Source organism: Corvus kubaryi, unplaced genomic scaffold, assembly GCF_017639235.1.
Source record: "Corvus kubaryi isolate FWS band 111438036 unplaced genomic scaffold, C.kubaryi_AGA036_p1.0 37387, whole genome shotgun sequence".
Classification (NCBI taxonomy): Eukaryota; Metazoa; Chordata; class Aves; order Passeriformes; family Corvidae; genus Corvus; species Corvus kubaryi.
In genome coordinates, this window is record NW_024581129.1 from 2,246,458 (window position 1) to 2,269,432 (window position 22,975).

Consider the following 22,975-nt stretch of genomic DNA (forward strand, 5'->3'; position numbering starts at 1 on the left):
GGCCGTGCCCGGTGTTCCCTCAGCCAGGGGCCGTGCCCGGTGTTCCCTCAGCCAGAGGCCGTGCCCGGTGTTCCCCCAGCCAGAGGCCGTGGCCGGCCAGCCCCGCCCGGCAGTCCCTCGCAGGCGGGGAGCTCCGGGCGCTGGGCCGGGGTGTGGCGCGGTGCCCGGGCCATTGGACCCCTGTTCGAAGCGCAAAAGTACGAGCGTTTCACTCCCCTCTGGATCGTTCAGAGCTGCCTGTCAGCTGGAAAAAGTAGAAACGCGTTATTTTTGGAGGTAGAATCCGAGATTTGAAAGATGAGATGAAGTTTGAGTATGTTGAAGGAATTGGCATGCAGCATCACTTAGTGCAGGTTATCCTTTCACCATACATAGATATATTATGTCTATTCTGATTATTTTTCCATTTTCTGCCTGGCACATTTAAGATAGTGGCATTAAACTAATAAAATAAGCTTTTCTATTACTTTTCAATTCCCATTTTAATAAAATTCAGTGTGAGCTAAAATAGAAGTAAAAATGGCTACACGGTAAGAGATGTATCACTTTTCTTCTCCATAGGAGTGTGAAGTTTAGGCATCTGAATAAACTAAGGTTACGTAATTGCTTAAATAAACACTTGGGTAAGGTATAAAAGATATCATTGAATATCTCATCCCACCAAGTAATTTAGAAGAATGTACTGGCAAACTCTGTTAAAGTTGTGCCAAATTAAATATGAAAAAAACCAGTATTTCTTGAGTTTTTCAATTTTTTTTCCCTTTTGTTATTATTTCAGTTCCTATCATCACACTGAGTTTATATTTACTTTCATTGCCAGTAGCATCATTCCAGATAGTCCTCAGCCTCAGCAGCTGGTGTATTCCTTGAGAATTCAATCCAGTGCAGTAGCAGCACTGTGTGGAATAGAGATGCTGTAAGACTGCAGCAATTTAATATTTAATGTGTGTACTCAAAAACTGAGCGGTGTAAGCCAGAGAGGGATGACCGCTGTTTCCCCCTGGGCTGCTGGAGTCAGCTCCATCCCATCCCTCCTGCCTTGTGCCATGGCTGCAAATCCTGCTGGAGTCATCTCCATCCCATCCCTACTGCCTTGTGCCGTGGCTGCAAATCCTGCTGGAGTCATCTCCATCCCATCCCTACTGCCTTGTGCCGTGGCTGCAAACCCTCCCAGTGCCTGGCCTGGAGGAGGCTGGTGCCTTGTGAGGGAGAGGAGGCGTGAAATAGAAGTTCTGGCTCACCTCCCCTGGCCATGCTGAGGTCCTCCGGGCTGGCTCAGCACCGAGTTTGGATATGTGAGTTCATGTGGATGTGTGCAGGCTCCTTTCCATGGGTGCAGAGATCACCACTACCTTGGGTGTCACCTTTCCTGCCCGCACAGGTGGCGTTTAACCCAAACCTCTCAAGAGTGAGCAGCTCCTCCTGTGTGGCCTGGACAGGCAGGAGTGACACAACAGGCTGAGCCACACCACAGACAGAGCATTTCCAGACAGTGCCAGCCAGTTCTCGGACAGCTGTAGGAAATGTTTCCAAAGCTGCAGAGAGAATCTTCTTTATCATTTCATGGTGTTTTCAGAGAGGTCACAGCAGAAGGTGACTCCTTCCCCTTGCCAGCAAAGCAGGACGAGGGAAGGCCCTGCTGTGCTGAGCTCCGCAGCCTTTCCCTGAGCAGGGTCTGAGGAAGGATCAGGCCAAATGTGTCAAGGTGAGGTATCCATATACAGTAATTCTTGTTTGCTACCCTACAGCTCTGAGTTAAAAATCAACAGTGTGTGCAGAACAGGCCTTTCACTGTGATCTGTCCATGTGAAGGCTGCAGCACACTTGAGACAATTTCTGGGAAGATCCAGTCAGGATTGAATACATCAAACAAAAGGAGCCCAGTTCCACTCCTTGCTTGTGCTCCACTGCAGGCAGGGGTGAGGTGGTGATCAGGCCAGAGGGGAAGTTCATTTGCTTATACTACTCACTTAAAGCAAAACAGGGGAATTCTTAAAATTGATAGTATTGATAGTCAAGTTAAATAATTTCTTACCAAAGAAGTCATAAAACAGCAGGGACTGTAGATTTTTGTTTGTGTTGGTTGAAATGTTTAGATGTGTGTTTGTTCAGGACTTAGTAAGATGGAGATCCTGGGCTGTGACTGGGGTGCCTGTTTACTGCTGCAATACAAACACTGGTGCAAGGGATATATTGTGGAGGTACATAGAGTTGGACACTGGGTACTCACTGTAAATGGGGATTGCTGAGGAAGGGGTTTCTGTGTCCAATTTTCCCTAGGAAGGGAATTAATGTATGTGTAGTGATTGCTAACATATAATTCTGCTCAATGCAACCTCATCAACATTGCTTTTGGTGGAAGTATTTGCGAGAATCTACAACGAGCAAGTGATAACAGATTCAATTAAATTATTACATTTCTAATGTACACATTAACAGGGCATGAAGAAACTTCGATTGTGGTTCCAATTTCATCCCATCTTCTTAATTGTATGTGCAGTAACACCACACCTTGACATTTGCAAAGTGGCATCAGATCACCCCGAGTTTGAAATGTGATTCCCAGCCCATGATTATGTAAAATTAAACTGCTGCATAAGTACATTGGGAATTTGCAGGACAACCCCTGCATCAAGGGACAAACAATTAACAACTTTATGAGTGCTTTCCAATTTATGTTTAAAAATACATAGAAGTAAGATACAGTATTGTGTAGACATATGTTTTGGTTTGTTGAGCCTATTTCTGGATACTATTTTGAGCACTTCTGTCAGCTGTGCAGTAGCAGACTTCACAAAAAGGTATACCATAAATCACTCTGGGTGTTAGAGCTGACAGCTTTAAATAAATACAGCTGACAGCTCAAATAGCTGTTCCATTGACAGAATGTGGTCTAAATGTGTTAACAAATGTGTAGACTCAGCAGTTTGGGATTAGTTTAGCAAATAAATTACAAAACAATGCTGTGATCCAGCAAAAAGCACAATGGCTGTGTATCCCTGGTCTGCACGCTTTGTTAACACTGCAAGAGGCCTGTGGAGCTGTGTGGGAAAACACAACAGTGCAACTGGAGCTGGGCTCCTGCTAAGACAGCCCTCACATCCCCCAGACTTGTTCTGTTGTGTGTGATGTCAGGGAATGTGAGCAGCACTGTGAGTGTCGTGGTGAGTAATGGTTTAATAATGGATACATTTGCTTTGCAGGACCAGAGATTTCATAAAGGAAGGCAGTAACTTTACACTAGCTTGGGTTATGATTAAGAATACAAAGTTACTGAGTAGCAACTGAAAAACTGCTTTCATGCAAAACTTGAAGTACTGAAATGGGTTTTTTGTTTAATGTTGCTAGCCTGGGTCTGAAGAAAAGCTGGTAAGAGAAGATGAGGAAGGGGCTAGGCAGTTAAAAGAATTTCAGCTCTGAAGATGGATTATATTAATATGTTAATTATTTCCATTCTGAGCACTGCAAGAAATGAAAATTACATTAAGAATGATGCCACAGTTTGACATATTTAAGGCATGGAATTTTTCTGCTTAGAGGTTGAATAAGGCTACAGGGTTTTTTTATATTTTAATTTTAACTGTTCACAGACAGGGTAGACTGGCACAAGGTATTAGGGGGTACATGACCTGAACATGGAATAGCACTTCTGAGACCTGTATTTTAATTTATTTTTAATTATTTTCTGAGACCTGTATTTATTTAATCATAAGTATTCTGGTGTTTTCTATAATGTATCTTTATAGTAGTTGTGTCTAGTGAATAATTGTACTATGCAATGTACAAGTGGCAATTCTGATAACCACTTGCAACTTCTATTGCAATCTGTAAGCAGGACTGCCAGTGATGGGTGATTTCTGACTGCTGCCTTTCATGTCAAATTGTGGTGAATGCAGTAGATTAATTATTATTTCCACCCTATTAATTAAATATGTACTTATAGTGAGCACCCATATCCATGTGTTAAATGGGGGTTAAATATGGTCAGTATATTTAGTTGTTCCTTCTTTATCAGTCAATAAAACCCTGCCCAGGAGCTTTCTCAATTACAGGGGCCTGCCTGAAGCACTGGGAATTCTACATGCCACATCTCTAGGAGCTTTAGCAATGATGTGTTGGTTTATGCTAGGGAGCAGACAAGTATCTTTGTCAGTGAATAAATCCAGTTTGAGTTATGACTATCACATGTTTCACAAGAGTATTCAAAAGTATGATTTAATGTTTCAAGGATCCTGGTGAAGTGATGTTTTAAGTGTTTCTTCCTACAAGTCAGCAAGTTTTCTGTTACTTAAATCTGCTGGGGTAGGTGCTGTACTACTGGGGTTTTTAAGGTACCTTTTTTCCTGATGGAAAGCATGGAAAGACTCTTTAACTGCAATACTTTGGATGTTTGAGAGACCTCAGAATATCTTGAGTGGAGCAAGTGTATTTTTTTCTGCTTGGTGGCCTGCTCCAGCATCCTGTTGCGTCTCAGTGGAGAATAACAAAATTTGTGCTTTGCCTCTGGGTTTCTTTGTTGAGGGCACAGTGCAAAGGCTGACACTGAGAGGAGCTAGAGTTCAGAGTGCAACAGCACCTGGAAAATTCTTTATATTACAGGCATTTGCCTGCCTGATGTAACATGATTAGTCAAGGTCAGGACACTTAATTGTCAGTGAAATGCAGAGCAGTTTGTTTGTTACTTACATGTGAACTACTCCAAGACCCTTCTGTCATCAGACTGATTTCATTGCCAAGAACACACTTTATTTCTTGTGATTATCCTGTGACATCCATCTTATGCTCTGAGAATGGCCATGGGTCAGACCCTCAGCTTGTGTAAATCTGAGTATCTCTGTTTAAGTCACTGATACTCTAGAGATTTATGCCAGGTGAGCATATTTCACAACATTAAAAAGTAATATCAAAATTCAGTGTTCATTTTTTATCAGTTTGTATTATTTCTTCACAATAAAAGGAAAAGTGTGATGGCCATATTAAATTCTCACATGTATTGAGTCTACCAGCTTACAAACAACTTGTATACCAAATTAATCTGCTTGAAAACATCTCGAAATGATACAAAAATTCTGTTTTCAATTGTCAACTGTTAAGAATTGTGGATTGCTATATATGTTTTTTTTAAAAGGCAGTTGATGTTTCTAGCCTGGCTTGCCATTGCTTGGCTCCCAAAAGAGTAGGTAGCTGCAGAGAGCACAGAGGAGAAATCAGGGAGGAATCATTATGGAATTTGTTTGGGTTAAGGTGTCTAGGGTGTCTCGGAGGATGGAACTGCGTGAAATTTGCTTCACAATGAGTACAGGAGAACTTAATTTAACTGCTTTTGCTGTGATGATGAGGATGTTTTAACCAACAGAAATTTTTCAAGTACTGTTTTGTTAACAGGCTGGGAGAGAGCAAAGGCTCAGCATATGGAAGCATTAACTCTATGGACTCTGTGACTCTGGTGCTCTGAAAGATGCATGGTCCTTTTCTCAAGTCCATTCAGACTTGTTAATCTCTTGCCCAGGAGTAGCTGGTTATTTCATAAACAGTTCTGTTCTGGGTTTGGTGTTTTTGTGCACAATTACCAGTATTCATAGAGACTTTTGGTAAGGAAGAAATGCAGTTAATTTTGAATGTAGTCATATGCAGCAAAGGAAGAAATGCACTGGAACTGCAGTGACTGAACTGTTCACTTTGCTTAAGGGCTTCTGTTGTGTTGTGGTGCCTCTGCAAGCTGCATGTGTGTGCCCTGCAACTTGCTGATGTTGAGAAAGTAAGTGAAGGTATAAATACTCCATCAGAGCATCTGAATATCTCCTTTTCTAATGAGTGAATAGTTTGCTCATAAAAAGACGTTTCTTCATCATCCCCAGAGATGGATGTGAAGGACATTTTTAACAGGTCAGTCCAGCCCACCAGGGAGAGTACGTTGGAGCTTTCTCAACATGCATTTTTACAAATTCTTCCTCCACACTTTCAGTCCTCCCTGTTGAGAAAATGAGAAAATACCACCAAGAAGATATCTTGCTTCCCCTCTGCTTCTTAAAACCTCACAGTTGTCTGAAACATCAAGTCCTCATAGGCTTTCCTTTTAATTCTTTGTGCAGGAAAGCATGTGGTTTCTCTTTCTTCATCTATTAATTAGCTGGTGTAAAAGAGTGGTTTGAAACTGCAACAACCTCATGCAGAACCCACTTCTTAAGCAAAAATATATGACTGCTTTTCACTTGGAGGTCAGTGAGAGATTTTACCCTCATCTCTCTCAAAACTGTATCTGAGCTCCTAGTCTTTGGTGAAAATCTGAATATTCTGAGAATTTAAACTTAATCCAGAAGGCCGAATCCAAACAGAACTCCCACTAATTTCAAAAGATGTTCCATATATGAGGATCTGATAAGTTCAAGATCTTGGAGGGATTAACACTTTTGGTTTAAGAATTCTCATGTTTCAATATAGGAGTCAAAAAAATAGACACAGGCTACAGTATATGATTACTTTTTATTGGATATTTTTAAGGGAAGTGTCTGCTAAAGTAGAGGTTAGAACATGGTAAATAGTCCACACAATGAAAAAAATCAGTAATCAGTGTTCCATTATGTTGCTAAGTCAGTGAAAAAATAACAGACCCTGACAAGATAAATAAGGGACTCCCAATTTTCAAGGTTTTTGAGTGTCTTGTGCAGATTCATCCCAATTCTATCTTGTTTGGTCCTAAGCCTGCACCATTTCCTGGAATTCTGTGAAAGATAAGAGAATATTTACATGAAAGAAATATTCACATGAAAGGATTAGGAGTAAAGGATTAGTGTCTTATCAAGAGATTTAGAATAGGAATGAACAGAAAACAGTTATCTGATAGATGACCAGGGAAGAAATGTGTGGACAAGAGGCATCACCTAAACATCCTCTTCTAAACAACACACAGAAAAGCAGTGTTTTGATGACACTTACAGGGAATAATTAAATATTCAGGGTCGTTTTGGCCTTCTCTCTGCATAATACTGATCTTCGGCAAAAATAATGGAGTGGCTTATATGGAATTTAAGTAAGAAGCAGGTAATAGCTGAAGTGAAAAAATGATAAGCGAGTGTGTGTGTTTTATTAGCTGTTTGTAATGCTTCAGACATTGAGAAGTGTTGATTTAGAGCACAGGCTAAAGCTAAAAACACTGGGCAGTTCTATGTGGTATGGTCCTGGCGTGTTGAGTTGTGCAATAAGATACTGTTATTTTAAAGATCTTTTAAATGTTTGGCTTCCATGAATTAGAGTATCTGATCAGTCCCATCCCTGAGTGACTATATTAATATACAGATTGCTTCATAAATCATGTATGTTTATTCTGGCATAGTTCCTAAGGAACTGGGTTTAATTCCTTCCAAAGAAAGAAACAGAAGAGTTCAGTGCTGTTGGTGCAGTGAGCCGGGGAATCTGCACGCCAGCACATTCCCTGCATGCTATTCCCTAAGCCCCTTTCATGCTCGTCCAGGCAGCTCGCTGCTCTCATGGGGCGAGTTGCCATTAGCTGCAGGCCTTTTGTGTGTGTGCTTTGTCTCCAAAGCACAGCACAGAAGTACGGAATTAGGAAATCAGGAGGTTTCTGCACTGTGCAGCCATTATACCACACCAGTGTTTCCACGTGGTGAGTGCAGTGTGCTGCTTCCTAAAACTGCTGCTCCTTCCTGTCTGGTCCTTAACCTGCCACTGGAGATAGACAGCATCCATCCCTGCACAGATCCTGTTGTGGGATCTCATACTGGGGTAGTGTCACTTGATCATTCTGTTCTTCTCATGCAAAACAAATATGGAACTACAAGGGACGTATTGAGAATGATTTCAGTGCCCAGTGGAATTTCTGTGGGGCAGTAGCTGCTGGAAACGAGCTGATGTGTGAGCTGTTTGTTCTCCTGTGTGCAGCTGGTTCTTTTGTCCTTGATTTTACATTTGTGTATTCCAAGTGATGCCAGCGCTGCCTTACGTTAGAGTAAGTGGGAGGAGACATGAGGGGCAGTTCCTTTCAGAACAACTGGAAATATGGGAGTGAGTGGCAACAGGAAAGTTCCTTAGGGTTTTTTACTTGCTCATGCAAAAGGAATTGCAAAGATGAATCTGTAAGATCAGGGACCATTTCCACCCTTAAACAGGTTGCTACTCAAGGGTTTCAGTAAAACCAGAGGGCACATTAAATGTACCATCAACATAAAAGAGAATCCCACATCACTACAAACATCCTGAGGTGCCTCATTCTGTATTTAAAGCAGGTAATACCTTCAGCCCCGATTTTACCATCCCCATCATGATCTGCAGCTGCCAAAAAGGTCTTGGTTTCTGAGGTGGTTAACACTCTGGCTCCACACTCAAACCTCTGAAGGAAATACCTTGGAAGGAAACAACTTGGATTTAGACTTTCACGCCATAATATTTTTTATGCTTGTTGTGTAATCAAACAGATAGCTATCTCTAAATAATTTACCACAATAGCCAAGTCCTTCAAACACTGTTTGACAAGCTAAATCTTAGTTGTATATATTTCCGCTTTGTAGGTGCAAACCTGATTAAATTGATTCTGTCCACTATGAAAATCCAGCCCCAGGGAGCTCTTTTTTTCTATATTGAGCATAAAAGGCAGGTATTATTAATTTGCTTCTCTCTGTAGGGATTATCTATTTAAATACACTTTTCACAACCTGCTGAAGGTTTTATCAACATTTAGCATAAATTTTGTTCACATTTACTGAAAGTTCTGGAATGGAAAAACTGCTGATTTTTTTGATAGCCTCCAAGTAGTCAACAAAATCCTTACTTGAGCTCATCTTCCTCAATAAAGCCACTTTGATCATTGTCGAGAATCCGGAAGATCTCCTTGAGCTGGCTGCTACTCTTTTTAGACATCCCACTGATCTGAAAGAATTTTTTGGGACTAAAGGAATCTGGAGCTGAAAATAAATTAATAAAGAAATTAACCCCAGACCACTGTGTTCACTGTTCCTAAACGGTCTGAGGATGCTACTTTGTTGCATTTTAATTGTTCTAAACAAGACCAGTAGGTGAAGCCTGTCAAAGAATGAATGAATTTGCCATACTGCCCCATAGCCTCCTAAACATCCCACAAAATCATGTGAGGATGCTCCAAATTGACAATATAAACCAGTTAAGAACAAACATACTGTGACAGCTGAGTAAAGAGATTACAGAAGTCTGTTTCAAGTATGCACTTTTTCAATATTTCTTTGGGAATGAGTTAAACTTGCCAGGTGTTGCACAAAATAATAGATTTTGAGAGTTTTAATTGTTTTCTCACCTTGGCAGTCCCGCAGAGCAGCAGCGATGTCAGAAGGGCTTAGAATGTCTGTAAGACTCATTTTAAACCTGCACAAAATAGAATATTGCAGAGTTTTGAAATGCAAATGCATCTTACAACAAATTGGGTTTTTCCATAGTTTGAAGATATATAACATCAACAAGAGTAGATGAATCTCACTGATCAAACCAACATCTCTGCTATTCCTTAACGAATTACAAGGTTTAGTACATCACTTCCTTCAAAATAGCAGTGCAGAAATAATGCTTTTTAATGAGATGGGTTACATTAGCTGTGTTGTGAGTTAATGATCAATATTTTGTCATTTATCTACAACCTATATAAATAAAGCACATTTTAAAACTCTATGTAACCATTAATCTAATAAATAATTCCAGTCTTACTGGAATGCATGGAATCTGGCAATACAAGTAACAATATCTGCAGTTGGAAAAGGAAAGGTAAGAAAATTTGCTTCTATTATCTCCCCCAACAACTCTAAAGAATAAAAAGAAAACAGATACTTATCTATATAAAGTCCATCCATATGTAATTCCAGCAATTAAAATAAAAACCTTAGAACAATGGTTATTGTACTTACTACTGGTGCAGCTCTGCACAGTAATTTTATTTAATTAATCTCAAGTCAGCTGCTCACCTTCTGAATTTTCTCAGCTAGGTAAAGGAAAAATAGTTGAGGAGATACCAGGCAAAAACGTAATGTTGGCTCTGGCTTGCCACTCTGTCTTATAAAGGATTCAAAAGGTGACAATAACCACTACTTAGGTTACACTTTCATGGATCAAATGTTTGAATTGAGACCTGGCTCAAATTTCTTCCTTAACTAATTAAAGTTTTCTTTCTATTTATATCCTAAGATAATACAGACAAAAAGAAGAGTTTTTTTAAATAAATCCACTAGTGCTTAATTAAGTACAACTCTGCCATCAGAAGCACCTTTCAGCCTCCAAGTATGTTAAGAGGTAACCTCTGCACCTGAAAGTCACTCTTTGGAAGGTGACTCCAGCAGTCAAATCCTTACGAAAAGAAATGAATTTGTTCTCCCTGGGTCTGTTGATCCTTTGGAATGGAATGTATAAGGGAGGTAGGAGATGAAAGATCAGAGGTGACAATGTGTCATTCTGACAAAGATAACTTGTCACTAGGGTAGAGGAAAGCATTTCCTAATTTGGGTGATCTTTCTGCAGTAAGCTTCATTTTGTATTTCCTGACCGTTTCCTGAATTACAGAACCAGAAACCAATGCCTTCAGTGGCAGAAAACTATGAACTAGGTAAAGCTGAATAAAATGATCTTGTTGTCAGTATTCCTTGGAAGATGATGTATAATCGGTTGGCCTACTTAATAATCCATTTTGAATGTTTTGAATTACATGAAATCAATAATAGGCTTACTAGTTGTAGCAAATTCTCTAGGTTGTAGGAATCAGACATTGTTAGTGTGGAAATAGTTTTAAATACATTTTATAACACACACTCTCACAATCTATTTCATTAATAATGAAATTTTAATTGTAAATTAGAGTTTATTATATATTTCAGGAGTATTACTTTTGGAACAAAAAGCCTTAAGAAAATTCGTAACAGCAGATAGGAGGTTTTCCTTCTCAGACAAAAATCTGTTTCCATCTTTAAGGGGGTTAATATGTGCAAAATTCTAGGATGAAGACCAATAAAACTCATGTGTATTTTGGTTAGTATTTATTGTGTAATAGTCAATTGTGGTAGCTAAACTAATGTTCTCTTAATCCATGAGCATTGTTTTATTTTTAAATGAATGGAAATGGCATGGTATGGCAAAGAGGAAATATTTTTATAGTAGCAAGGGTTGCAAATTATACTGTGGAGCAGAATAATAAATATATCTAAGCCTTGATGTAAGTTAATGAACTACAGTGGGTTTACTCCTACTTGGTTTAATGACAGTGAGAAAACTGTCAATCATAGCAAATATTCCATAGCACTGTTTTAATTTGGATAGAGAAATGCAAGGTATAAGTAACACAAAAAGCAGACATAATTTAATGATACTTTTACCTTTTTTGCTACCTCTTCTGTATGCCAAGGAATAAATCACAAATAATCAGACTTACCTTTGATCCCAAATACCAGCTGTCCAGGAACAAACAAATGCTCCTTCTATTGCTTCCAGTGGGAAAACTGGTTATAGTGACCTGGAAGAACATTTTCCTATTACACCTAAGAACCCTGGGCAGTTGTAGATTAGTATTGTGTGATTAAAACAAATTTAACAGTGCTGATTTGTACAAGCTGAATCTTTTGGTGCTCTTTCCATTTATCTTCTTTACTCAGTACTGCCTATTTGTGTTGCTTTCTGCCTGAGATTTCCATGATGTTGTGATGTCAGGCAGTGTCAGTGGGAGCTAAGTTCATTCTGTGCTTTCTCCAGAATCACCCTGAAATAACTTTCAACCTCTTAGGTACCTTTTTACACACTGTTGTATTTTCTCCTTTATGATTATCTCAAGTTATCTGAGTTTGAACAGAAGGGTTCTTTTTTTACTGCCGTCTCTAGAGAAAAGGGCTTTTTTTAGTGCTCTGTGACAGTGCCATAGATGTTCCTTTATAGAAGACTTCCCTTATTTCTGCTGGCTCCTACACAGTACTCATGGAACTGCTCTCTTTGTTTGTGTTTCACTTGCCATAAGACACTAATTATTGGCAGCTAATGAGAACGAGGGAATTGAAATGAAGTAGAGGAAAACGACAAGATTGAGGTGAGCATGTAATGCTCAAGCAGCTCAGGATGTGTCTGCAACTAATTTGGGCATTGTATTTAAAATATAAGCACCAAATGTTCAAAGAACAACATCTGGTTACCTCATACACTCTGCCGTGGCACACAGAGTGCTGAGCTGGTTTTGTGTGTATTCAGCAGGAGTAAAATAGCCAGAATTAGTATTATATTAGAATATGATCTCAAATAAAAGTGAGATAATTGCTATGATTGCTTTTGAAGGGATCTTTTAATGTTTGAAATTCAATGCTGACAACAAAAGTGTTGCTAATCCTGGCTGAAAGATGGTTTACAAAAGCCTAAAAGAGCTGAATTTCAGAATCAAGTTGATGTCACTGTACATTGATACAGGTGGGAATCTAGGGTTACTGGGTTTTATTTATTTATTAATGACACTTCATCTGAAGTACAGGTTTCCCTCCACTACAATTAGAATGCAATAATCAGGGATTAGTATATTAAGGGATATTTTGATGAGATAATCTGTTTTACATCTGAATTGTCTGCCTGTTTTCCTTACTTCTGGGTTATGTGTTAGCTTAGGTGATTGTAATTACATTATGCATTCAGAAAATGAGATCTGTGAACATGTTTTTTTAGAAGATGCTATGCAAGCAGTGTAACATTATAAAGAAAATCCCTAATAATTCAACCAGAACAACAGCTGCTAAATAATGGGCAGTTAACAATAGTGCAAAATCTGGCACAGAATCTGAGTTTTGCACAGTTTTCCAGGAATGTTTAGCACTCGTTCCTATCAAATTCAAGAAAAATATTAATTTTTGTTTGTTCGTTTATGTGGTTTTGGTTTTTTTTTTCTCTATGAGAGACATCTGAAAGTTCTATTGGCTTGATCATCTGAATATTCATGTACTTGCATACCTAGTGTCGTTTTCACATGAGATGTCTTTATTAAGTAATATTAAAGCCTTTTTTTTTTGTCTTCAGACTTCCAGAATTAAACTTGAAGGTGTGATTCTGAGAAATACAGAATATTCATATTGACAAGTTCTTGCTAGGAATCTAAACATATAAAACAATTGTCTTCAAATCAAGTGCTATTTACTTCTCTAAGAATCAGAGAAAAGTTGTATTTGGTAAATCATTGACAGGTTGTGGACTAGACATGTACCCTTTGTGTTCTGTTTGGCATAAAGTACAGAGTTAATTAGCAGTGGCAGTCAACCAAAGCCATGACTTCAAGCAGATGCAAAAGAAACATCAGCAGTTGTCTCAGGTGAGATCAGAGGAGAGGTGTTAACCTGAGACCAACTACAACAGTGTAAAGAGATGCTGCAGCAGCTGTTCTCAAACCCACACAACTCCATCTTTCAGCCCTGGTTGTGTCAGGGCCAATTGTATCATGATCCTGGATAACAGATTCTGCCTTTTTAATGAGTTTGGAAGTAACTAAAATAGATACTCAGTAACCTCTGTGGTTGATAGTAGTGTTGATGTTTCAGTGGTGACGGCAGAGAATCTTAGTGTGTTTACAGCTATAAGCATTGAAAAGGACCTTTACAACAAAATGAATTCTATCCTGCCACTTCAAGTGGTCTCTTAGGGCACATGTTTTAATCGCATATAAATAAAGAAATAATTACAGCATTTAACTTGAATTGTTGCTCGGGCCACAGTATTTTACCATATTTCCGGAGAAGTTTGAGCACATGCTGGAGCGTTTGACTTTTTTCGTCCTGTGCGTTGCTGTGATGAAGGAGGAAAGCCAGGCCCCAGTGACAGAGCTTTCTTTCCCTGCAGCAGGTAGAGGATATTACCCAGAGCACTGAGCAGAGATCTGGACTAGAGAACCCAAGATACGAGATAGATTCTGCAGCACTGTGGGTCTGGACCTAAAGGAAAGCAGGTACTTCTCATGCTGGGGGAAATACCATGTGGATTTTCCTCAGTTCAAATGATGTCCTTATCATTCTGTGGGAATGGACTTGATTTCTGTTTGAAAATGACAGCAGGATAGACCAACATAGATGAATAATAGTGTCACTAATTCATAGAGTCTGGTCTGATAAACATATTTTTTAACTTAAAAAGCTGTTCTGGAAGATCTCTGCCAGCATTTGATATGTGTTTGTCTTTAAAAGCACTTGGAAGTTCTTCTGTTACTCAGTAATGCAATTTTCTGTCTCTGACCCTAAATGTAATTGTCTAACATGTTTCTGTCTGCTGTCAGCATTATAGACAGTGTCAGATGGAGTGATCTTTAAAACTCTACATTGCTCAGGGTTTCTGTCTATTTTAGGAATAACTGTGCCCTAATGCTGGAGGCTGTGAAATAATCTGGATTCTGCCTATTGTGACATGTAAAAGATAAGCACAGTGCTACTACACTGTTACCAAAGGCTCTTTGCACATGGCTGCATTTCACTGTACCCCACAGCGTAAGGAGCCATGGTAAAATGAACCAAATAGCACTGAGGTGCTTCCAGCTACTTCTGTATTCACTGCCTGTCCTCACTGATTTCAGTGGGATGTCAGCCATTAATTTCAGCTGTAGGAGGATGTATAACCCTTGGTGAGGCTTGAAGTAGAATTACCCTGTAATTAGAGTTAATTTTATCGTAAATAATCATCAAAAGTTGCTCGTTTAACAGAAATGGCCTAAAGAAAGGAGACTCAGACAAACCATTAAAACACATGCAACAAGCATGTGACAAAATTCTGTTGACAAGAGGCAATCCCATATTTAGGGTCTCAGACCTCCAAATGTCTGATTGCAGCAGAATGTTGTTCACTTTAAGGGAGCTCTTTGGGAATGTTTATGGTCAGGCAGCAGTATTTCCAGCTGAGGCACAATTTGAAGAGCTTTCTTAAATCCCATGGTAAGTAGTTACAGAAATTTCACAGTACCTGACAGCCTGTGTGAGTGAGAGGTAGAGAGGAAAAGAAAGTGAGTGAGTGTACGCTTGTGCAAAGAAAACAGCATTTTCTCCACTGATCTGCTTAGTGGTAATGCTGGAAAAAGGAAAGGTCTAAAAACGTCTCTAGTCACAAGCTCTTCTTAACTTCCTGGAGTGATCACTGAAGCTGATACCAGACTTACCTTGTCATGAATTTTTTACTGTTCTTAATGGAATGGTAAGTGGTGAAATTGTCTTAGATTTGTAGGCCTAGCAGGCTAATCAGGCTGGAAGTAAATGTGGTTAAATAAAGGAGCTGCCTGCTATCTCAGAAGTTATCTGAGCTGTCTGTGCCTTTCTCTCTCATTTGGCCATTAATGTTGGTACAATTCTTGAAAATGTCTGGGTGACCCATATTGCACAAGGAACACATAAAACATGATATCAGCTGAGACACAAAGCATTTTCTGACAATAATGAGAGCTTTTAGCACTGCAATCAGGCTGCAGTTATTAATTCTGCAAAATTTCCTTTTTTAATTGCTCTCCTGAGATGACATTGAAATAATGAATGTCAGTTTGCTTATGGCTAATTCTTTTTTCACTCTTATAGAAAATTCTACAATATTAGGACCTGATTCATTAATTAGAGTTAATGGAAATATATTTTTGGCTGATGTATAGAGCTGAACACATTATTGGGTATTCATTAAAGTCTTGTAGATTGCTTTACCTTTGTGTAATATGATGATTTCTCCACTATTGTATTGATATTTTCTTCCTTCTCCATAATGTCTCTTCACAAATATGCTGTGCATTAGAACCACAACAACATCTGCAGGCAATTTTGAAATTAAGATTTTTGATCTGCAAATATTGAAACATCTTCTTAAAGACCTCCAACAAGTACAGTATGAGACAGTCATACCAGTTTTTGCAGGATTTATGTCCAAGAACAGACTTTTCAAGAGCTCCAAATTTTTTTAAAAGAGTATGTAGGAGCAACTATAATGTTGGAAGTACAACATTTGGGATGGTCAAAGCCATGTAGATTTTTTAAAAGGCTGTTTGGCTGAGTGTTTATTTTGGTCACATATCTAAGACAAAACCAGATACAGTGCAGTGTTTCATTAGGTGCTATTAGCAATGAGTTCCTTTTGTAGCCCAGTTTGATTGCTCTGTGCGTTTATACTGTGACAAAATTGTGCTGACATCATCACACTCATGCTTTTCAACCAGAACCCTAACCTAGTGCACAAAATGGATCAACTTCAAATAATGAGCAACTACTCAGAATTTTCATTCTCCCCATTCCTTACGTCTGTCTTGCTATTTCAATCGGTCTGCAAAGAAAAAAAAAATAATTTCTTAGCAATTTTTTATGGCACTCTTCATTTTATTATGCTTTCCTCACAAACATTGATGCATTTTACAACCCTGTAAGATGTGGGCATTATGTTATTCTCAGTGTTGAGAAGGAGAAAAGCAGCAGAACGTTGATTATTTGGGCAACATTCCCCCATTTGCTCATATGGAGCACTGGGGACTTGTTTTTTTGAAGTGCTTTTTGCAGAAGTGGCAGGTGGGACACAAGAAGTGTTCTGGAATTCATTCGAGGACACAGAACACTGAACTTCTCGGCAGTGGAACAACAGTGCCATCGGGTGGGCATGAAGGTGAGGGATTCCTTGGGGGATTTTGAATTTTCAGCTATTTCAGTAATCTAAATTCATCCTGGATCCAGTTGATCTTAAATTGATGACTTCATTAGTGCATGGTCCTGCAGTATACTTATCTCTGAAACACGATCAGCTGCATAAAGAATGACAGAAAAACATACACAATATTAAAATGCCTCTTGATTAAACACCACTACCAGTTACTACAACCAGGTTTTACACCTGGACATTTTATTAATTCTGGTTTTTTTAGCAACATGTGCTAGCTATTTATGCAAATATTGAAAATTCAATGGCCCACAGAGATGCTTTTAATTTATCCTCTTAATATTTTTGTTTGTATCTTTAATGCCCTACATTCAGATGAGCAGAGTGGATTCCAATTCAGTCCCCCAGTGGCATAGATCTTCTGCTTAAAACACCTGGGAGTGTGGCTTTAGTAGTGCTTGTACTACTTCAGATGTATTCCAGCAATGTGAAACCACTTGCCAACAATTGTTCCTGACCTTTCAGGGTACAAAATGTGTAAATAAATGGTAGGTTTGCAATAGGAAAGATTGTTTATGGCACATCTATCTTGGTCTTTATCTTGACTGCTGGTTACAATTTGACCAGTGCTTGAAACTCTGAAAAAGAAGAAAAAAGAATAATAAAATGGGACCTCAATTTGTAATCGCACAGTCAAAAATTTCTTTCCTAATTTTTAGAGTTAAAATGGGAAACTAATGCTACTTCCTCTGATAGTCGTTCCTTAAAGGTAGCTCATTGTGTATTCATAACAATAGATACTTAAGGCAAAGGAAGTGTTGCATTTAAGTGTCACATTGTATCACAGCTCATTAGCAAAAAGAAGTGAAATTATAGACTGAATTTAGGTTCCAGTCCTGAAAAAATCTCCATAGGTGAGAAAAGGGACTGGTAACTTTAGTCAGGGGCATAATAGAGGTCAGTTCCTGTTAGATTCTCTCTATAATACAGAGCAGATCTGAGCACCTCAAAATCAGATCCATAACATCCAATACATGGAGCAGGGCAGCTGCCTAGAGCTGCCTTTAGGAAGTCTCAAGGGCAGGTATTATCCTTTTAATAAGAGCAGTCTTACCATCCATTCCAATTTTACCGTCTCATCACTGTCCCCTGCTGCCAGGAATGCCTCGGTCTCAGCATCAGTCAAAGCTCTGGCACTGGCTGAGAAATTCTTCAGGAAAAGTCTGTTAAAGGTGAGAGAACAAACGAGTGAGACACAGTACTGAAAGTGTTCAGGGTTTGGATTGGTAATAGCTGCAAAATTTCAAGCTTAATTCAATTCTTGAGAACTATTAATGGCAAAACTTCCTCTAACTTCATTGAGAGTGAGGGTAAGGAAGTCAGAGGATGCTGCATCACAGCCTGTAAAAATCCTTGGTGGCATCTTGGTTTCATTGGATTAAAAAAGTAAAATTAACACTGACTCTGTAGTGGCAGGATTCATCTTCCCTCCCTTGTTATCTTGCTTCTTTCTCCTAAGATGCAGAGTCTTAGCAGCAAGAATTTCTCTAACCTTAATTTTAACTTCAAAGTCAGATGAATGTGATCTGGAAGGTAGAATTCATGTGACAGGAAGAAAGATGAGAGAAAAATGGCCCTTTGAATTCAGTCTGGTAAAAAATCTTATAATAATAAAAAACAGCTGTAGCAGAACTTCTATTTTTATCTTCAGAGTCTGACAGTTATTGCTACATGAAATGGGTATTTTCAGTGCTGTCAGAGAGTTTTCCCGTTGTGATCCAGCCTTGCCTTTGTTATTTGACTTGCAGCTCCTCCAGCACCAGCACTCACACACAGGTGCACAAACACAATTGTCTCCCATCCAAAGGGGCAGGAGGAAGGGGAATATTTCTGATCTTATAATGCATTTTTAGATGATAAAACACAACCCTGTTGGCAACTTTTTTATTTACTTACTTCAATTCCTCTTCCTCGGTAAAGCCACTCCTGTCCTGGTCAAGAATTCCAAAGACTTTGTCAGCTTGGTCTTTGGACTTGAGACCCACTTTGACAAAAAAGGTTTTGCAATCAAATGAATCAGCAGCTGAAATAAGCAGATGGAAATAAGAAGAGATGAAGAAAAGTAGTCAAACATCTGGAACAAAAAGAATTAGCTTCTTGATCAAAAAGCAGCAAACTATTCTGTAGTACAGTGAGGATTAATTACAAATCCCAAGTAACAGTCTTGGATTTTCCTGAGTTTATATCAGATCAATGGGATTTTTCCATCAATGATATCTCACACCTAGGAAGATAATGAAATATTGACTGTGGTCTTCAGCATGCAGGAACATACCCGTGTAAATTGATACTTCACTGAAAGACATATTTGCAGAACATGATGATAAATATCGTGCTTGTATTGAAATCAGCAGTTTCTCTGAAAAAACAGGATTTCTGCTGTGGGATTTCAGCCTTTGGATTTTTTCATCCTTAAAATTGCTGCAATGAACAAGTGATGGGTGCCTGTACCTTGGCTGGCCAAGATTAAAACTCGCATCTGTTCCATTACCTTGCATTAAGTAAGAAAGCATTTTCTGTTTCCATTGGAATTGGGACTTTGGGGTAGCAAGGACAGAGGAATTTGACAAACAGACTGAAAACCCAAATTTAAAACATAAATGTTACCTTGACAGCTCTGTAGACCAGCAGCAATTTCAGCTTCTGTCAGGATACTGGGAAGAGCCATGCCAAGACCACTGCAAAATGAACAATACTGTTGGGTAGAGTTGCCACTGCTCTTGCTCTCTCAGCTGTGGAGCTGACCCCGAGGGGAGCCAGGTCTCGTCAGGGGGCAGGTGAGCCCAGGTCCCAGGGCAGAACAGGGGAAGCTGCCCTGCAGGAGCCAACTGCTCCATCCTTTAGTTCAGATGCACATCGTGCATCTGAGTCACTGGTGTTTCTAGTTAAGTCTTCAGGTGCACAAGCTGAGGACAAAGCCAAATCTATTTACAGAACTGCCCAGCATTCAGGCATCTTTGGTTATTTCCATGCATTTTTTGTGTGAATTATTGTGATGTCCTCTAAAGCTCCAGAGGAAAGATTGAACTCACCTGGCCACTTAGTTTTCCCCAAGCCAAGAACAGAAAATATTGTCAGGTAAAAGATCTGCAGAGTCCTCTTGACTTAATTCTTTTTCAAATGACATAGAGAAGGACTTATACAGACCTTAGTTAAGTCCCCTTGACCTTTTACAGAAGTCCTAGAGCCACGTGATGGCTCAGATACCCCAGAGGATAAGTTACTGTGGCTGACAAGACCTGCTAGCTAATCAGATTGATATTTATATCCCAAAGGAATATGTAAGGTTTCGTGCTATATACAGTAAATCCTCTCAGCTTGCACCTATTTTAGTGAAATTAATTACTTTTTATGTATAAATAAAAAAATACATACATTTTTAAGTGCTTAATGATAGCAAGAAATTGACATCTTCATAGCAGACTTTGACTTTTAAGGGCCCAGTCCTGATAGGAATTACCTGTGAAACACTACTCCTGCAGTTGCCCGAGTAGTCTTCAAAACATACGAATACTGATACATTTGTAACAGATGTATCTGATATACAAGTACAAGCTCAAAGACAAAACTTCTTCAGCCCGAAGTACTTTTAATGAGTTGTCATATAAGCTTTGGTTAGCTATAAAAGTCTAATCTTGACAGCATTTGCTCGGCATTAATTAATTGCATGGTGCACATTTTTAAATCATCCTAGTAAATGTGTCAGTTTATAGAATGAAGATTGTCAGTTGTTCAGCAGGATGCAGGAGGGTGAGTCAATTATGGCCAGGAGGGAAACAGAGCAGTGAAATCAGTGATATTTGGTTCTTCCTTGCTGGGCTGAAAAAATAAACTTCTGTAAGGTCTCAGCAGCTAAAATCAAACTGCAGCTCTTTCTCTTACTGGGTACTAATAGGGACCCCACTCAGTTATCTCATGAAATTTATTGGAACTTAATGCCGTTGAGAATAGTTGGAATTGTCCACTGGTGCAAAAAGCCATTGGGAAAACATTTCACACTGACACTTATGTAAACATGGCTGGAGTATTGCTTAGGTTTAAATAACATTTGAGTGATGAGAACATTTAAAATGAAGCCTGTCCTCTAACCACTATATCATAAAGCTGCTGTCTTTCAAAAATTATGTACATGAAAATACAGACAAAACCTCATCTATCTCAGTTCCCCTTGATTTCTTCAAGAGAAGAATTTTTAAGAGGAGCACTGACTATGTTATTCTAAACCCATGCTGTGTGGTAAATTGAAAACTGTGAAAACTAACTTTTCTGGATGATATAAGATCAACTGAACAAGTTACTTTTAAAGGCATTTTAACCCAAACAGGTGGATATCTAAATTAGATTGTTCAGTTTTCCCATTGGGAATCTAGCTTTGCCTTTGGCTCAGGTTACTAGGAAATAATCAAGAGTCTGGCCTAGGATCAGAGACAATCTGATAATTGTATGGGAATTACTGAGCCTTCAAGAAGTAGTCCTTGTGAGGAGCCCACACTGAGATTACAAAGCATTTATAGAGAAGAGTTTTGGAGTATTTCTGTGGCAAACCAGCACTTGCCCGAAGGTGGCACCAAAGACAGGCAAGTCCAGCCGTGAGAGCGCTGAGGGACTGCGGGAGAGGGAAAACTGCGGACCAGGATGAGAACAGGATAACAGGAGCGTGTTCATCAGAGGGGAAGAGAGGAAGGAACAGGTATTTAAAAGAAAAAAAGTCTAGTCTACCAAGTCGCTTGAAAGAACAGGAATATAAACAGACTGAACTGAAAAGTCTGAGATAATTCCCAAGAGCTTTCCTTTCATGATGATTTAGAAAAACAGGTTATTTTGTCTGTCTAACAAAACCAGGGTTTACTGTGTTTATTTTTATATTGGCTGAATTTTACAGTCCATTATGGAGATCATTGCAAATATGAAATCAATTTGTTCTGGAAGCCTGGGAGTTAAAGCAGGAAGTCAGTGTCTAGAAAAGACAGGCTTTTTACAGTCTATAAAAATGATTAATATGTCATTGTGATGGAACTGATGTGATTCCATTTGAGTCAAGTATTTGCATATTCTACTTGGGCAGAAGTTCTCCTTTGAATTTAGGGTCAACAGTCCCTTCGTACCTGCAGGGAAAGGCATTGTCTAAGGGTACCTTCTTTTTCTGTTGTAACTGGAGTGATGGTCTGATTTTCTCTTCTGAAGCTTGATATACAAAACTGATTTTCTTGTTTTCATGACTGTAGGGCATGCTGACCAACGAATCAGAAGTTCTGGAGCAGCCATATCTCAGCTGCTGATGTGCTCTATAGATCTTTGGTACAGAAAGTGTACCAGAAAGTCCAGACCAAAAACATGGTATCTTTCTGTGTTTACAATCAAAACTAAGGTGGAAATGAAGTTTGTAAAATGTGAACACTTTAGTTCGTATTCCACAGTATCCTCTTATTAAAATGTTTTAAAATGCATGGAAAAATTAAGCGTGAAAGTGTTAGGTACATGTCTGTACAGGGACTTAATCAAGATGTATCTATTTCAGTAACCCATTCCAGGAAATTAATCCAGCCTTGGCCCCCTCTGCCCACACTGTTTGTGTGAAGAGCTGCAGGCGCCTCTGATGATGCTGCATCAAAGATTTTCCACATGGGCTGGCTGCTAACTCAGTGAAGGAACTGTACCTGTCTATATGTGCAATGAATGTTCTGACATCCCCTTGCCCTTTCTGTGCTCTCTACTTGTTAGAAGATGACTGAGATTTCAAACAGTTGGAGAGCTGAAATTGAATCTGAAGTTTACAAATGGCTTTTGGATTGGTATTTCCAAAGGAACATGAAATTAGGGGGCAGCCAGCTTCCACTAAACACCAGGAGGTTTTATCTCATGCTCGGTTCTGCTCCTCTTTCAGGACAACCCAAAATTTTGGTTTACGAGAGGTGGTAAATTCAGTGGCTAGAGTACTGGGGTAGCTTGGGATCATGACCCTGGCCCTCTGTATCCTTTTTCTAAGAGCTTGTGTAGGGCAATCAACTTCTTTGTGTTTTGTTCCTGCTTAAAGGGATCGTAGTATGTCTTTATTTCATAAGAACTGTAGGGAGGATTAGAGGTTAAACTGCTCACACAAGACGACTAAGGGACTGAGGTGTCTGAGAACTCACAGTCTTTGGGCCTAGTGGAATTCAGATCTACCACTCACAATTTGGGTTGCTCTTTAATTGTCCTAAGTGAAGGTAAAACACATAAACCACATCTCCTTTATGCTGGGAACTATGAAGCAGTCTTATACTGAGTATTATAGTGAGTAGGATGGTCTTACTCTAAACCTGAGAGCAGGTGATCAGTGTGAAAATACCAG

General features: G+C 39.2%; 2 protein-coding genes across 2 annotated transcripts; both read right to left on the minus strand.

Annotated features, from left to right (window-relative positions):
- Nucleotides 1-6,464: 6,464 nt before the first annotated feature.
- On the minus strand, nucleotides 6,465-9,348 carry LOC121668773 (parvalbumin, thymic CPV3). Its single transcript, XM_042036859.1, has 4 exons — nucleotides 9,284-9,348; nucleotides 8,786-8,918; nucleotides 8,251-8,360; nucleotides 6,465-6,722 (listed from the first exon to the last, which is right to left on the minus strand). The coding sequence occupies exons 1-4, from the start codon at nucleotides 9,342-9,344 to the stop codon at nucleotides 6,697-6,699; spliced, it is 330 nt and encodes a 109-aa protein (XP_041892793.1). The 5' UTR covers nucleotides 9,345-9,348; the 3' UTR covers nucleotides 6,465-6,696.
- A 7,462-nt stretch (nucleotides 9,349-16,810) lies between these two features.
- On the minus strand, nucleotides 16,811-22,942 carry LOC121668774 (parvalbumin beta-like). Its single transcript, XM_042036860.1, is given in 6 exon segments — nucleotides 16,811-17,222; nucleotides 17,699-17,722; nucleotides 17,725-17,807; nucleotides 18,541-18,667; nucleotides 19,252-19,322; nucleotides 19,677-22,942. Coding segments are annotated over 5 exon segments (321 nt in total). The 5' UTR covers nucleotides 19,313-19,322; nucleotides 19,677-22,942; the 3' UTR covers nucleotides 16,811-17,196.
- Nucleotides 22,943-22,975: the final 33 nt, after the last annotated feature.

Coding starts and splice junctions, on each gene's coding strand:
- LOC121668773 (XM_042036859.1), bottom strand. CDS start 9,344: ATGAGTCTTACAGACATTCTAAGCCCTTCTGACATCGCTGCTGCTCTG. Junction 8,919..9,283: donor TGCTCTGCGGGACTGCCAAG/GTGAGAAAACAA, acceptor ATTTATTTTCAG/CTCCAGATTCCTTTAGTCCC. Junction 6,723..8,250: donor TGGTAAAATCGGGGCTGAAG/GTATTACCTGCT, acceptor TATCTTTCACAG/AATTCCAGGAAATGGTGCAG.